This window comes from Babylonia areolata, chromosome 1 (genome assembly GCF_041734735.1).
Source record: "Babylonia areolata isolate BAREFJ2019XMU chromosome 1, ASM4173473v1, whole genome shotgun sequence".
Lineage (NCBI taxonomy): Eukaryota > Metazoa > Mollusca > Gastropoda > Neogastropoda > Buccinidae > Babylonia > Babylonia areolata.
The window spans coordinates 43,195,732-43,209,729 of NC_134876.1; the positions used below are offsets into that span (position 1 = coordinate 43,195,732).

The window sequence follows — 13,998 nt, forward strand, 5'->3', positions numbered from 1 at the left end:
GACAAACAGTGTGGTCATCTTTAGCAGTGTCTGGGTCTTGGTCACCAAAAATCATGGCACTAATTACATCCTTCTGGAAGTCCAGGAGTGTACTGCTGTTTGCCTGCTTTTTTGTAGAGGGTGTGTGCATTCAGCATGGCAATTTGTAGAAAATGCACACACAGCTATTCGTACCACTTCAGGGTTTTCCTTGTGGCATCATAGGGCTGCAGCTGTTGGTCATGATGGTCCATGGCACCCATGTTTTTGTTGTAATCCAGAATTGCTGGAGGCTTGTTTACTGCCCTTTGGTCTTGCTGCTGGTGGTCTTCAGCTGTAGGTTTGTGGCAAGCTGTCAACTCCAGATGGTCCAGGATGAACATGATGATCATCACCATGCTACATACCTGAAACACAATGCATAAAAGACTAAGTTTGTTGGGTTTTGGGAGTTTTTGTTGTTGTTGTTGGTTTGTTTTTTTTTACATATAAAAAGATCATGAAATGGTACAATTTTATTTCTGATTGTTTTCAGAAGCTGAAATACAAACACACACACACACCTACCCCACCCCCACCCCAAACCCTCAACACACACACACGCACTGAAACTGGTTCATGGTATGCCACACCCCCTTCATTCTCTCTTTCTTATACAAAACAAAATGACAACACACACACACACACACACACACACACACACACACACACTTCTACAAGTGTTGCATTTACAAAGTAATTCAGGCACACAATTCTGTATATCTTTCTCTGATTTCAGTTTTATAAACATCCCCCCTCCCCCTTCCCCCTTTCTCTCTCTCACACACACACAAAACAACAACACTGAACAACAACACTGAACAACAACACTGAACAACAACAACAACAATAACAACAACAAACCAATACACCCTCGGAAACAAATACAGTTTCAGTTTCAGTTTCAGTAGCTCAAGGAGGCGTCACTGCGTTCGGACAAATCCATATACGCTACACCACATCTGCCAAGCAGATGCCTGACCAGCAGCGTAACCCAACGCGCTTAGTCAGGCCTTGAGAAAAAAAAAAGAAAAAAAAGAAGAAGATAAGCTTACATAAATAAATAAATAAATAATAATTGTGATATAAAAAAAAAAAGGTAGTAGTAATGAAAATAATTTTTAAAAAAAAGACAAAAAAAAGACAACAATTATGATAAATGAGCAAATAAATGTAAAACATGAAGACACACATTCACACATACACACATGCATAACAGATTGCACCAAACACGCAGTTTCACAGATATGAAAGCACAGTCAAATACAAAAACAAATACAAAGAAAGCTCTTGGTGAGCGACACAAGCTGTCATCAACAATGAGCCAGCCAGCAAGCCACGCCCCCTCGCTCAGCGTTGGTCACACAGTACACACGTGACTCTCTCTCACTCTCACACAGATCAGTGACTGACGAAGCTACTTACCACATCTAACACATTCAAAACACACACAATGCAGTCATATTCATTGTTACAACGAATAGAAAGCAAATAATAAAATGACAAACCTTGTAAACACCCACCTGCATCTTGAATCAGCTGAGCTTGTCTGTCTTCAGTTTCGTCAAGCAACTCCACCTCCCACTCCACTCCATGTCAAAATCTGCATCTTTGGCATCAACTTCATGCAGTTCTATCGCATTCAGTCCACAATCTTCATCTCTACTGAGATATTTCAATATTAGTGCAAGTGTTGGGGTTTGTCTGCGTTCAGCCATGGTTTTGCATACTCAGTTTGAGCTTCGTACAAACTTGCAAAACTTTTGCCATAAATATGACAATCCGATGAATAATTTTAGCTTATGGAACTCAGGAGATAAACAGCTCTCAGGGGAGCTAATTTAATGGTTAGCAGACTGTATTTTCTGTAATGCGGGACTCAAAACATAGAACGTTGTAACATGATGTATGGCGCATGTCAATACAGCATTGGTGAGTGACATTTCATGACGTACGCCGTATGTCAACAGCGCAGTCAAGAGTTTAAGCAGTTTCGATCAAAATTTTTTTGTTTTTTTTGTTTTTTTGTCGTGCTTGTTTATTGCTCTGAACCTTTGAACATGATCACTAGAACAATGATAAGAGGATTTACCTGTATTTTTTTTTTTATTCCCCAAGGAAAAATGAAGCGATAAGAGGATTTACCAGGATTTTTTTTCTTCCCCAGGGAATAATGAAGCGATAAGAGGATTTACCTGGATTTCTCTTTTCTTCCCCAAGGAATAATGAAGCCATAAGAGGATTTACCTGGATTTTTTTTTTATTCCCCAAGGAATAATGAAGTGATAAGAGGATTTACCTGGATTTCTCTTTTCTTCCCCAAGGAATAATGAAGTGATAAGAGGATTTACCTGTATTTTTTTTTTTATTCCCCAAGGAAAAATGAAGCGATAAGAGGATTTACCAGGATTTTTTTTCTTCCCCAGGGAATAATGAAGCGAGAAGAGCATTTACCTGGATTTTTTTTTATTCCCCAAGGAATAAAGAAGCAATAAGAGGATTTACCTGTTTTTTTTTTCTTCCCCAGGGAATAGTGAAGCATGAGGGAGATATGCCCACAGTGGTGTCCCTCAATCCAGCGGCTCACCAAGTGGCCACCTCTCTCTTGGAGTTGGCCTTTCAGCTGGAGCTGCCGGTAAGGGCGTGTAATGCGGTGCTATGTGTGACTGAGGGCTTTTGCTGGTTTGTTTTTTTTTGTGTGTGTTTTGTTTGCTGTTGTATGTTTTTATGTTTTTGATGAAATAAGCAACAGAGTTTGCTGTCACTAGAGGTAAGTTGTGGTTGTCTTAAGATTGCAGTATATACCATTTGCAAGGAGGGTAGGAGCATTTCAGTGTGTGTGGGGATGGGTGTGTGGGGTGTGTGTGTGTGTATGTGTATTGTGTGTAACATTCAGAGAAACCCACAAAGAACTGTGATAATAAAAGAAATGTTCGAAGTTAACTTTCTTTTGTTTTAATCCAGTTTTAATTGATGATTTTTTTTTCTCTCTCACCAGTGTACAGTATTGGTTGAGGGTCTTTTAGATCCCACACCACTTCAGGGCTTGGGTCAGGGGACTCGCCACATGCTGGGCGACCACTTCTTCACGCTGTTCAAGCCCAGCGTGGTTGCCCATCTGGCTGTGAACATTGACAGCATGGTGGTGCTGATGAAGCACGCCAAAAAGCACCCCCACAGTGTCTGCAGCCTGCTGGTGGCTGTTCTGGAGTATGTGGCACGGGACAGGGGCTTGAGGAAAAAGTGAGTGGTTGTGTGTGCTGTGTGTGTGTGTGTGTGTGTGTCACACGTGTTCAGCACTTGACGTTTAGTTCATCCGAGGAGAGAACTTGACCCTGCATTCAACTCAGGAGGGAAAGGCGCCACCTAAAAGTAACACGCTACCGCGGGAAGCCGCGGGAAGGGAAGCCGTTATCAGCTGTTGGGAGGGAGAAAGACCAGTGTGCTGTTCTGCGCAATGGCAGCGGCCACAGGGAGAAAACAACACCTCTTCGTTAACTTTTGATAACACGTTGCTTGTCAATGCAATCGCTTAATGAATAGTATGGTCTGAAAGAGCACAGTCTTAGCTTTAAAACGATAGGAAACTCAAATGTGAACAGCCGATTATTTTTCTCAGGATAACTGTTTGAAAAAAGCAGGTATGCTTACCACCAGTTTGTTAACATGCATTTTGACACATTTTTAACACACTGAATCTAATCTCACAAAATTCGCTCAACGCAGACAATACATTCCATGCACAGCATTACACATCAGCATGCCTCTCACTAACCTGTGTTGATAGCTGGAAATTCTGAAGGAAGCTGTGGCGTGTTAAAGATCACAACTGTTTTGCAGCTTGTACAAGTACTCCACAGGCACACTGATTCAGTCATTCACGCACACTGAAGAAAAGAGAGAGAAGGAAACAGAACGAAAGAAAGGAAGGGATGAAGGAGAGAAAGAGAGGGAAGGAAACAGCACGAAAGAAAGACAGAGAAGAAAACAGAATGAAAGAAAGGAATGGAAGAAAGAAATGTGAGAGAACAGAATGTGAAGGAAAACCAAACTCACGGTACTTCTGCTATGAAAAAACCCCACACTACCGCCAGTCACAATTGTCAGCACAGTTCTGTCAAGTAAATACTGCTATCTTAAAAAATATTTTCCAGCCAAGGAAAGTACTACCACCAACAAAAAGAGAAGTGTCCGCTCTTTCCAACAGTGCAAACATTAATGCCACAGATATAGGAGTATGCTCACCAGCCCGCTCAAAAGAGGCGCGCAAATTGCCACGCTTTAATAGAAGACAAAGAAGTGTCAGTGACGGGTTAGCAGGCACAGCAGCTGACCTACTTATCAGTGTCTGGCACTATCAGGCCTGTCAGGGGGATCTCGCAGTCGGCTAAGTGTGTGGTTCTGCTTATAGCCTAGACAGCAGTGGTGTGTGTGTGTGTGTGTCTTAGGGGTGTGTGTGTGTGTGTGTTTGGTGTGTGTGTGTTTGGTGTGTGTGTGTGTGTGTTTGGTGTGTGTGTGTGTGTGTGTGTGGTGTGTGTGTGTGTGTGTGTGTGTGTGTGTGTGTGTTGTTGTTGTTGTTTTTTTGTGTGTGTTTGTGTGTGTTGTGTGTGTGTGTGTGAAAAAGACATACATAGCACATTGTATCTGCTGCATGCTGCATGCATGATTTCCAGTTGGATGAATAAAGATGCGTTGCACTGCACTGCACTGCACTGCACTGTACTGTACTGTACTGTACTGTACCGAGGTGTAGTGTATTGTACTGAGATGTAGTGTGTTGTATTGTACTGCATATTACTGTATCGTACCTGTCAGACAAGGAGCGGCGGTGGTGCAGGGGATGCTCAGCGGGTGGGAGGAGCTTGAGGAGTGGTGGAGCCCCGGGGCCCCCGGTGAACTGCAGGCACTGGCCGTGCACCTGCTGACCAAGGTCATGCTGGTCGACAGCAAGGTGCTCACTCAGTCACTCTTGTTTCTTTTCCAAAGCGTTGGCCCTGCCTGTCTGTCCACAGTGTCCGTTGGGTGATAAAAGTGTTCATTTTTTTGTGACAGTGTTAGAACAGTGTGTGTGTTTGTGTGTGTGTGTGTGTGTGTGTGTGTGTGTGTGTGTGTAACAAAGAGTTTCAGTGTTTTCATGGCAAAGTGTTAAGGTATGAAATCTATAAAACCAGTATGGAGCTTTTGATAAATATAGAAGAAAAGAGGCCCTTAAAAGGTACACAGTTTCAAACCAGCGCTTCCAAACCAGCTTGCACATAGATGAATAAAAGGGTGCATTTTTGTTTTTATTTTATCTTTTTCTTGTTCAGTGAAATTTGTGTACTTTGTGTGTGTGTGAGTGTGTGTGTGTGTGTGTGTGTGTGTGTGTGTGTGTGTGTGAGCATGTGTGTGTGCGCACATGTGCCTGTATGTATGTGTGTGTGGCCGTTTTTTCTTTAACATAAAACCTTGAGCACTACAGTACAGGTTTTTTTTCACCTGTGCTGATTACATATGCTGGTTACAGATGGTGTTGGACGCAGACAAGCCTCACTGCACAACAATGGTGACCATGTACCGGGCATTGCTGACAGATCGCAAAACCAATCTGGCTTTCAAGGTTTGATGTGGATTAGCTTGGCATGACAATGCCCCATGTTCTTGGTCACCAGATCATTGTATTGTGTTGTGTTGTGTTGAATTATGTTGTGTTGTGTTGTTTTTCTAATTGTTTGTGTATTGTATGACTTTTTATCACAACAGATATCTCTGTGAAATACGGGCTGCTCTTCCCAGGGAAAGTGTGTTGCTACAGTGCAGCACCACCCAAGACTATTGAGTATTGTCTCAGTCTGTGACCCTTTCATTGCTGACACGTTTTGCATGAGTTTCCAGAAGAATGGGATAAAAAAAAAAAGCTTGTTATCTTAGTTAAGTCATATCACCTAGACTGTTGATGATAACCAGAAAAAAGTACATATCATTAATGTTGCATTACTACACCCAGCACTCTCAGGAATAATCATTTTTGTATAATGCAACCGAAACTTGTCATTGCACGGAACTTAAGCATAAACTGAAGTTAACCTGTGAGTCATTGCTGTTGATGTTGATATTTTATGGAAAGATTGTCCAGGTGGTGAACTACATGTGAACGTTGCAGTTTTCCATGTTTCAGAGCCGTGTCCTTGACCTGCTCCCTTTCTTTGCTGCTTTGCCCAAACCCCACGATAACAAATTGAAGTGAGTTTGCTTGGTATTGCCCTGATGCCCATGTGTAGTGTTCACACACGGTAAGCGTGAGCCATTGAGAAACCCAGTACAGATGACGTACAAATTCCGTTAAGACGGGGGAGAAAATGTTGCAAGAAAAATGGTGGGATAAAAGAATGAAGCCGACCAGTTCTCTGTGCTCTTTATTTGTCTGCATTGCCACACTCAGTGATATCAGTTAAACATAACACCCTGTGTTTTGTGTCAGCAGCAGATTTAGTTGTTTAGTAAGACTGGCATAGCTGGAAAAATAATCAAACATGTCTTATAAAGATATTGCTTCTGAGATATGTTATTTCTGCTGTTGATAGGTATTTTTTTGTGGCTGATTTTTATTAAATTGTTTATTTAATTGTTTAACATTTGAGTTCTATTCTAATTTATCTATTTGATTTTCATTTATTGATTAAGGTGAAACAATGGCTTTAACTTATCTTGTTGGTATATGTATATAGTAATGTGCATTCAAAAGTGTTTGTGCATGCGTGCACACGTGTGTGTGTCTGTGTATGTGTGTCTGTGTGTCTGTGTGTGTCTGTGAATGAATGGGTACATGGATGGATGTATGCGTGTGTGTGCCTCTTTGTTCATGTTTCAGGGAGAGTTTGGATCGGTTTGTCGCAGACAACTTTCCGCTGAAGAGCTCCGAGTTCACAAAAGGAACACCAAGACATAATGATTACATCAGGGCGATTGACAAGGTATTTTTTTCTGCTCCTGTTTTCATGTCCATTGTTATGCTTTGTTATCTCAATCTTCAATTCTGTGTTTTTTGTTTTTGGTCATTATGATATATTTTTCTGTTTCAGTCTTGAAGGTTTGATGTTATCCTGTGATTTAAGCTCGCATTTTCAGTTTCTTGAGGTGTCTGTATTTGCATTCTGATTGTGTTTTTACTTGTGAAGCACTAAATGCTGACATGCTGCATACTTTTCAAGACTCCCCTTATGTTGAATTAAGTCACCCAACCCAGAAACACACTCATCCTTCCTCCTGTCCTCGCACACCCACATGCGCATGCATGCACTTATAGATATGCAGGGATGCGAACTTAAAAAAAAAAAAAAAAAAAAAAAAGAAAAGAAAAAAGTTTTAACTGTCATACAGAAAATAAAGAGAAATGCTGTGATTTATAACTTAAAAGATTGACATGTAATGCAAAATATTACTTTCAAAAATGCACTGCTGATCATTTGTTCAGAACTGCAGAAAATCTGTTTCCAAACACAACATGTAGTGCAATTTTTCATTGCATAACTATATATGAGGTGGTTCTGTTTATCATGACTGGAACAACCCATATCAGGGAAGACTGATTTTTTTTTTTATCTCTTGTCACTGTGATTGTTGACTTTTATCATTATGATGATAAAGTGATCTTTAATTAAAGAAAGAGATGCATGGAGTGTAATTCAAAAGGTTTTAGGTCCCATAACCTTTTTAGGCCTTTGGGGTAGTGAATTCATATCTACTGCATCTAAGTTTCAGAAAAGGAAAGCAGGACTTTTATCTTCTTCTTCTATCGATTTAACCCTCCCCAGTTTCAGTTTCAGTAGCTCAAGGAGGCGTCACTGTGTTCGGACAAATCCATATACGCTACACCACATCTGCCAAGCAGATGCCTGACCAGCAGCGTAACCCAACGCGCTTAGTCAGGCCTTACCAACCAAATTCAGGTTCCCAGTCACACCTGGATTGAGGAAAGGTGTAGTAAAGTGCCTGTTCAAACTCATAACATGTGTAACATAACACACCATGTTGAAATGGGACCTTGAACCCTGGTCATTGGTGGACACCGGACCAAATGTCCGATGCCTGATTCTGCCACAGCACCTTTTGATGCTTAATCTTTGTAGTTTGATAACAATGTGTTAATCTTTGTTGTTGAATAACAGGTATTTTCAGATGGTAATGCTGGTCACTGTCGTTACAGCTGCTGAGCGCACTGGAGCTGTCAGGTAGTTTGATCCTGGTGGAACTGTTGATCAGTGTGTTCTGTCGTGAGGAGGGGCGGCACGCTCATGAAGATGCAATACAGGAAGCCCTGGCTGCTTTCATTCAACGGTAAGACATAATATAGGATGATCTGCCTGCGTTAATTCAACAGTAAGACGTAAGATGCTCTGTCCGCTTTCATTCAACAGAAAGACTTAAGGTGATCTGGTTGATTTTATTCAATAGTAAGACCTAATATAGGAGGCCCTGGCTGCTTTCATTCAATGGTAAGACATAATATAGGATGTCCTGGGTGATTTTATTCAATGGTAAGACATAATATAGGAGGCCCTGGCTGCTTTTATTTAATGGTAAGACATAATATAGGATGTACTGGGTGATTTCATTCAGTGGTAAGACATAATATAGGAGGCCCTGGCTGCTTTCATTCAATGGTAAGACATAATATAGAATGCTTTCATTCAATGGTAAGACATAATATAGGAGGTCCTGGCTGCTTTCATTCAATGGTAAGACATAATATAGGAGGCCCTGGCTGCTTTCATTCAATGGTAAGACATAATATAGGAGGCCCTGGCTGCTTTCATTCAATGGTAAGACATAATATAGAATGCTTTCATTCAATGGTAAGACATAATATAGGAGGCCCTGGCTGATTTCATTCAATGGTAAGACATAATATTGGACGCCCTGGCTGCTTTCATTCAATGGTAAGACATAAGATGCTCAACCTGCTTTCATTCAACAGTAAGACTTAAGGTGATCTGGCCGCTTTCATTCAATGGTAAGACATAATGTAAGATGATCTGGCTGCTTTCATTTAACAGTTAGACATAATATAGGATTCTCTGCCTGCTTCAATTCAACAGTAAGACATCAGATCCTCTGGCTACTTTCATTCAACAGTAAGACGTAAGATGCTCTGCCTGGTTTCATTCAACAGTAAGACATAAGATGCTCTGGCTGCTTTCATTCAACAGTAAGACGTAAGATGCTCTGCCTGGTTTCATTCTACAGGAAGACATAAGATGCCCTGCCTGGTTTCATTCTACAGGAAGACATAAGATGCCCTGCCTGGTTTCATTCAACAGTAAGACGTAAGATGCTCTGCCTGGTTTCATTCAACAGTAAGACGTAAGATGCTCTGGCCGCTTTCATTCAACAGTAAGACGTAAGATGCTCTGCCTGGTTTCATTCTACAGGAAGACATAAGATGCTCTGGCCGCTTTCATTCAACAGTAAGACATAAGATGCTCTGGCCGCTTTATGCTGTCCGTGGGTGCTTTCATTCAATGGTCTGTCACCTGAGATGGCACAGCTCTCAACCAGGGAAAGTGAAGAAGTTGATAAAAAAAAAAAGACATACTAAAAGGGGATGAGAAATTGATATCGAGTGGCTTTGTTTTAGATATGACCATAATGCTGATAGAACACGAATTTTAATTCTTTTAATGTTATTGTTGGTAATGGTGGTTATAGATATGCTTCATAAATGAAATTAATATGAAGGGATTAACTGTGTTGGAGAACCTTGATTGATAGCTTTGTTTTGACATTCTCTATACAATTTGCATAGTGATTTTCCCATGGACGCAGACTGAAAGATATATATATATATATATATATATATATATATATGTATATGTATGTATATATGTGTATATATGTATGTACATTTATATATGTAATATTTTGTTTTGGTTTTGGTTTTGACATTCACAGAATAATACATAAGATGATTTCTCCATGGATTCAGAATGAAAATGTATATGTTATTATATTTTAAAAAATAAATATTCAACCCGTTGGTTTGTTGTCTTTGATTATTGTGGACATTCATTTTGCAATATGAAAGACGATTTCTCCATGAATGCTCAGACTACCTGGAGATAAACAGAAAGACGCACTGGACATCAGCTACAAGATCTTCACCAGCGAGGGAAGCTACCCAAACGTGATTCGCCGTGCCACTGTGGAGCGAGTGTGTCTGCCGATGCTGAGACTCGTCCAGAAGACAGCACTCATCCAATTCTTCCTGGACCACATCCTGGATCTTATGAAGACTGTGGAACTCAAGCTTTCCAGGGTCAGTTGCTGTTGTTGATGTTGGTTTTTTTTTTTGTTTGTTTATATGCTTGGTTTTTTGTTTCATTTTGTATAAACTTTATAATTCAGTAAGCAGGACAAAGTACAGCATATTTAATATACAAAGTTTTGAAATAATAAAACTTTTGCAACAGCAAGGCTGAGCTAATATCATGCTCTTTCTTGTGATGTGTCCATCCAGTCAACAAAATGCAATGGTGAAAGATACACAGGATATTGGATATTTTATAAAAAAATAAAAAAAACACCTTAAAGTGCAAATCAAAATATGATACTCTGAAAAACATAACCAGACTTGTGGGAAATTTTCCCCAAAGCCTAGCACATTTATGGACAAGGGGATATTCACACTCTACATACACACTATGTATAGATATTTGTATTTATAAAGTTTTTTTTTTTTTTTTAGAATCAAATTTGGACTTTGATTAGAGCTGCCATGTTATTTTCAAATCAAGACTTTCTTTCTTCAGTTAGACTTTCCTTCATAGTATGTCATCATTATTTATTTCCTGCTGTAGACATTTCAGCCATCAGAAAAAAATTAATTCTTTCTGTGATTGTGTAAAGGGGTTTAGAATCAGAGATGAAAATTTTCCATAATCATGTTAAGTACTTGCATTGTCCACATTCTCAGAAACTACCGCGGTAAGTTAATTCAAACATTTATGCATGCATGTCCTCAAGTATGTATGTACATAAGTATGGGTTTGTATGGCTGAATACATATTGATGGATGTAGATATATAAGTATGTTACATGCATTGTATATAATGTGATGTAACATGTTATATCATGCAGACATGTATACATGTCACATTCTTCGAAGACTATTATCTTTGCAGTCAGATTTATTCTTCTCTCCGTTCTCCATTTTTTCCCAGTTAATAAGTGCATGTTTTTGTTTACCCCCCCCCCCCCCCAACCCCACCCCCGCCCCTTTCTTTTCTTTTTTTTTTTTACAGTTTTTTTTTGGTGTGTGTAACAAGCAATAATTTCATTTCAAGTTAAAAGAAAAAAATGTGTGGGGAAAAAGCATATTACTTTATTGTTTGACAATCATGCACTTTCTAAATCAGTTGCAGTTGTGTGTTTGTTTGTGCATGTGTGAGTGCGTGTGCTTGCATGCATGCATTTTGTGTGCATGCGTGCAATTTTGATTGTTTCTTGTCTGTGAGTGTTTATGTGTGCATGGCACTGTGAACGCATATGCTAAGTGCGGAAATGTTTATGTGCCCTGTAAAAAATCAAGTTAGTTTGTTCGTTTATTCATTCATGACAATGTTTTTTTTCCTGACGGTGCAGAGCCCAGCGAGTGTTGTGGAGACACAACTGACCAGCAAGCTGTGCTGTTTCCAACTGCTGGAGGTGATGTATAGTCGTCTGTCACGGGAGGAGGTTAACTCCCCTAGCTCCATCATCAACAGGAAAGTCTGCTATGGAAGTCCTGAAACGGGAAAAGAGATGACACAGAAGATCACAAAGTGAGTGTGGCAACTGCATTGTGGTGTTTGTGGTGTTGTGTCAGCATGGAAAGGCTGTTGAGTCACAGTCACTTTATAGTCATTTCTACAGATTTGTCAACTGCTGATTGTTCTGAGTGGAGTTTGCTGTTGTCAAGTTTTTGCTATGCTTTTATGCTCATGTTAAAAATAGTATAGTCAGATGAAAAAAAAGGTTTTCTTTTTAATTGTGGACCTTTTATTACTGGGATGGGATGACAGTCAAAAATATGGTGATGTTTTCCTGATTCACATAAGATGTATTGGCAGTAGTAACACAATTTAGACAAGATTTCTTGCCACCCTGACATGTACAGAATTGGCCTCAGGACAAAATATTGAATGAAAAAATGCTAAAACTTCAGTATTCAAGTTTGACTGGGGAAATACATTGGTATGCTACTGACAAATAGCATTTGCTACTAACACTTTATCCAAAGTGTCATTGACAAGTCTTGGCTGGGATTGGCAGGTCTGGATAACTGGGATGGAGGTTAGTATATGGTTGAAGTATACATTGGTAACATGAATTGCCCCTCATTGTGCCTTGCATTTTATGGTCCTTGGTATGTTTTGTGAAAGAGATTCAACTGACACAGTTGCGGTATAGTAAGCATCTGTTCTCATGCTTATGGGTTAAGACATACACTTTTCAGAGGTGCTGTGGTTCTCTGTTCTTTGGGACAGATATGTTTTGTTTATAGACTGGTCTTTCAGTGCACAAACACAGCGGGGAATGATTTTTTGCAGAGTTTGTTTTTGAAGATGACCGCTCTCAGTTGTCATTTTTTTGCCCATGAAGAACTTGAGATTGCACTGAACTCAGTCATGTAGTTCCAAGAGGAACACCCATGATATGTGGCAAAACATTATGAATTTATAAATAGTGGAGCCTTGTGGAAGAATCAGAATTATTTAGGTATGAATAAAATGTGATTTTGAATAATCTTACTAGCCCTGCATGGAGTGTAACTCATGATATCTTCCCCTTGCCCCATTGATGACTGCATGGTTTTGTGTAATTTGTTAGTTTGCTGTCTTAATGATTGTGTATCTCATTCACAATTCCATTATTTTTGCTGTTGTGCTGTCTTAATTATTGTGTATCTCATACACAGTTCCGTCACTTGCTGTCTTTACGATTGTGAATCTCATTCACAATTCCATCATTTGTTATTTTGCTGTCTTTACGGTTGTGAATCTCATTCACAATTCCATCATTTGTTATTTTGCTGTCTTTATGGTTGTGAATCTCATTCACAATTCCATCATTTGTTATTTTGCTGTCTTTACAATTGTGTATCTCATTCACAATTCCATCATTTGTTATTTTGCTGTCTTTACAGTTGTGAATCTCATTCACAATTCCATCATTTGTTATTTTGCTGTCTTTACAGTTGTGAATCTCATTCACAATTCCATCATTTGTTATTTTGCTGTCTTTATGGTTGTGAATCTCATTCACAATTCCATCATTTGTTATTTTGCTGTCTTTACAGTTGTGTATCTCATTCACAATTCCATCATTTGTTATTTTGCTGTCTTAACGATTGTGTATCTCATTCACAGTTCCATCATTTGTTATTTTGCTGTCTTAACGATTGTGTATCTCATTCACAATTCCATCATTTGTTGTTTTGCTGTCTTAACGATTGTGTATCTCATTCACAATTCCATCATTTGTTATGTTGCTGTCTTTATGGTTGTGAATCTGATACACCCAACAGGGTGGTGAACGAAGCCAAGAGCGAGGATGCTCGAGGGGAGACGATGCTGGTGGACCTGCGGCGTCAGTACCACTGCTACAGCTATAACCTGTTGGTGGCCATCATCACCTGTGTTCAGAACGAGGCCAAGTTCTACAAGGGCTTCCTGTTCCAGGACAATGTGGCCAAGGTTGGGCCCACTCTTAGGTCCTGCACTGTTGATGCCGCTTGTTTTGGTGAAGGGCACGGAGGAGAAATTGTAAAATTTAGTAACTGTGCATTGTAAGATTTTTGTCTTAAGGCCTGACTAAGCGCGTTGGGTCACGCTGCTGGTCAGGCTGGTCAGGCATCTGCTTGGCAGATGTGGTGTAGCGTATATGGATTTGTCTGAACGCAGTGACGCCTCCTTGAGCTACTGAAACTGAAACTGAAACTGTCTTACTTGTCAACAAGAAATT

The 13,998-nt window shown here is 39.8% G+C and overlaps 1 protein-coding gene across 1 annotated transcript in view; it reads left to right on the forward strand.

The window, feature by feature from the left end:
* Positions 1 to 13,998, forward strand: part of LOC143283193 (DNA-dependent protein kinase catalytic subunit-like) — a 112,445-nt gene that overhangs the window by 39,615 nt on the left and 58,832 nt on the right. The window contains exons 34-43 of the mRNA XM_076589371.1: positions 2,546 to 2,653; positions 3,017 to 3,261; positions 4,834 to 4,969; positions 5,525 to 5,617; positions 6,176 to 6,240; positions 6,869 to 6,971; positions 8,204 to 8,334; positions 10,105 to 10,312; positions 11,638 to 11,816; positions 13,562 to 13,730. Of these exons, the coding sequence (XP_076445486.1) occupies positions 2,546 to 2,653; positions 3,017 to 3,261; positions 4,834 to 4,969; positions 5,525 to 5,617; positions 6,176 to 6,240; positions 6,869 to 6,971; positions 8,204 to 8,334; positions 10,105 to 10,312; positions 11,638 to 11,816; positions 13,562 to 13,730 (1,437 nt within the window). The remainder of the gene's footprint in view (positions 1 to 2,545; positions 2,654 to 3,016; positions 3,262 to 4,833; positions 4,970 to 5,524; positions 5,618 to 6,175; positions 6,241 to 6,868; positions 6,972 to 8,203; positions 8,335 to 10,104; positions 10,313 to 11,637; positions 11,817 to 13,561; positions 13,731 to 13,998) is intronic.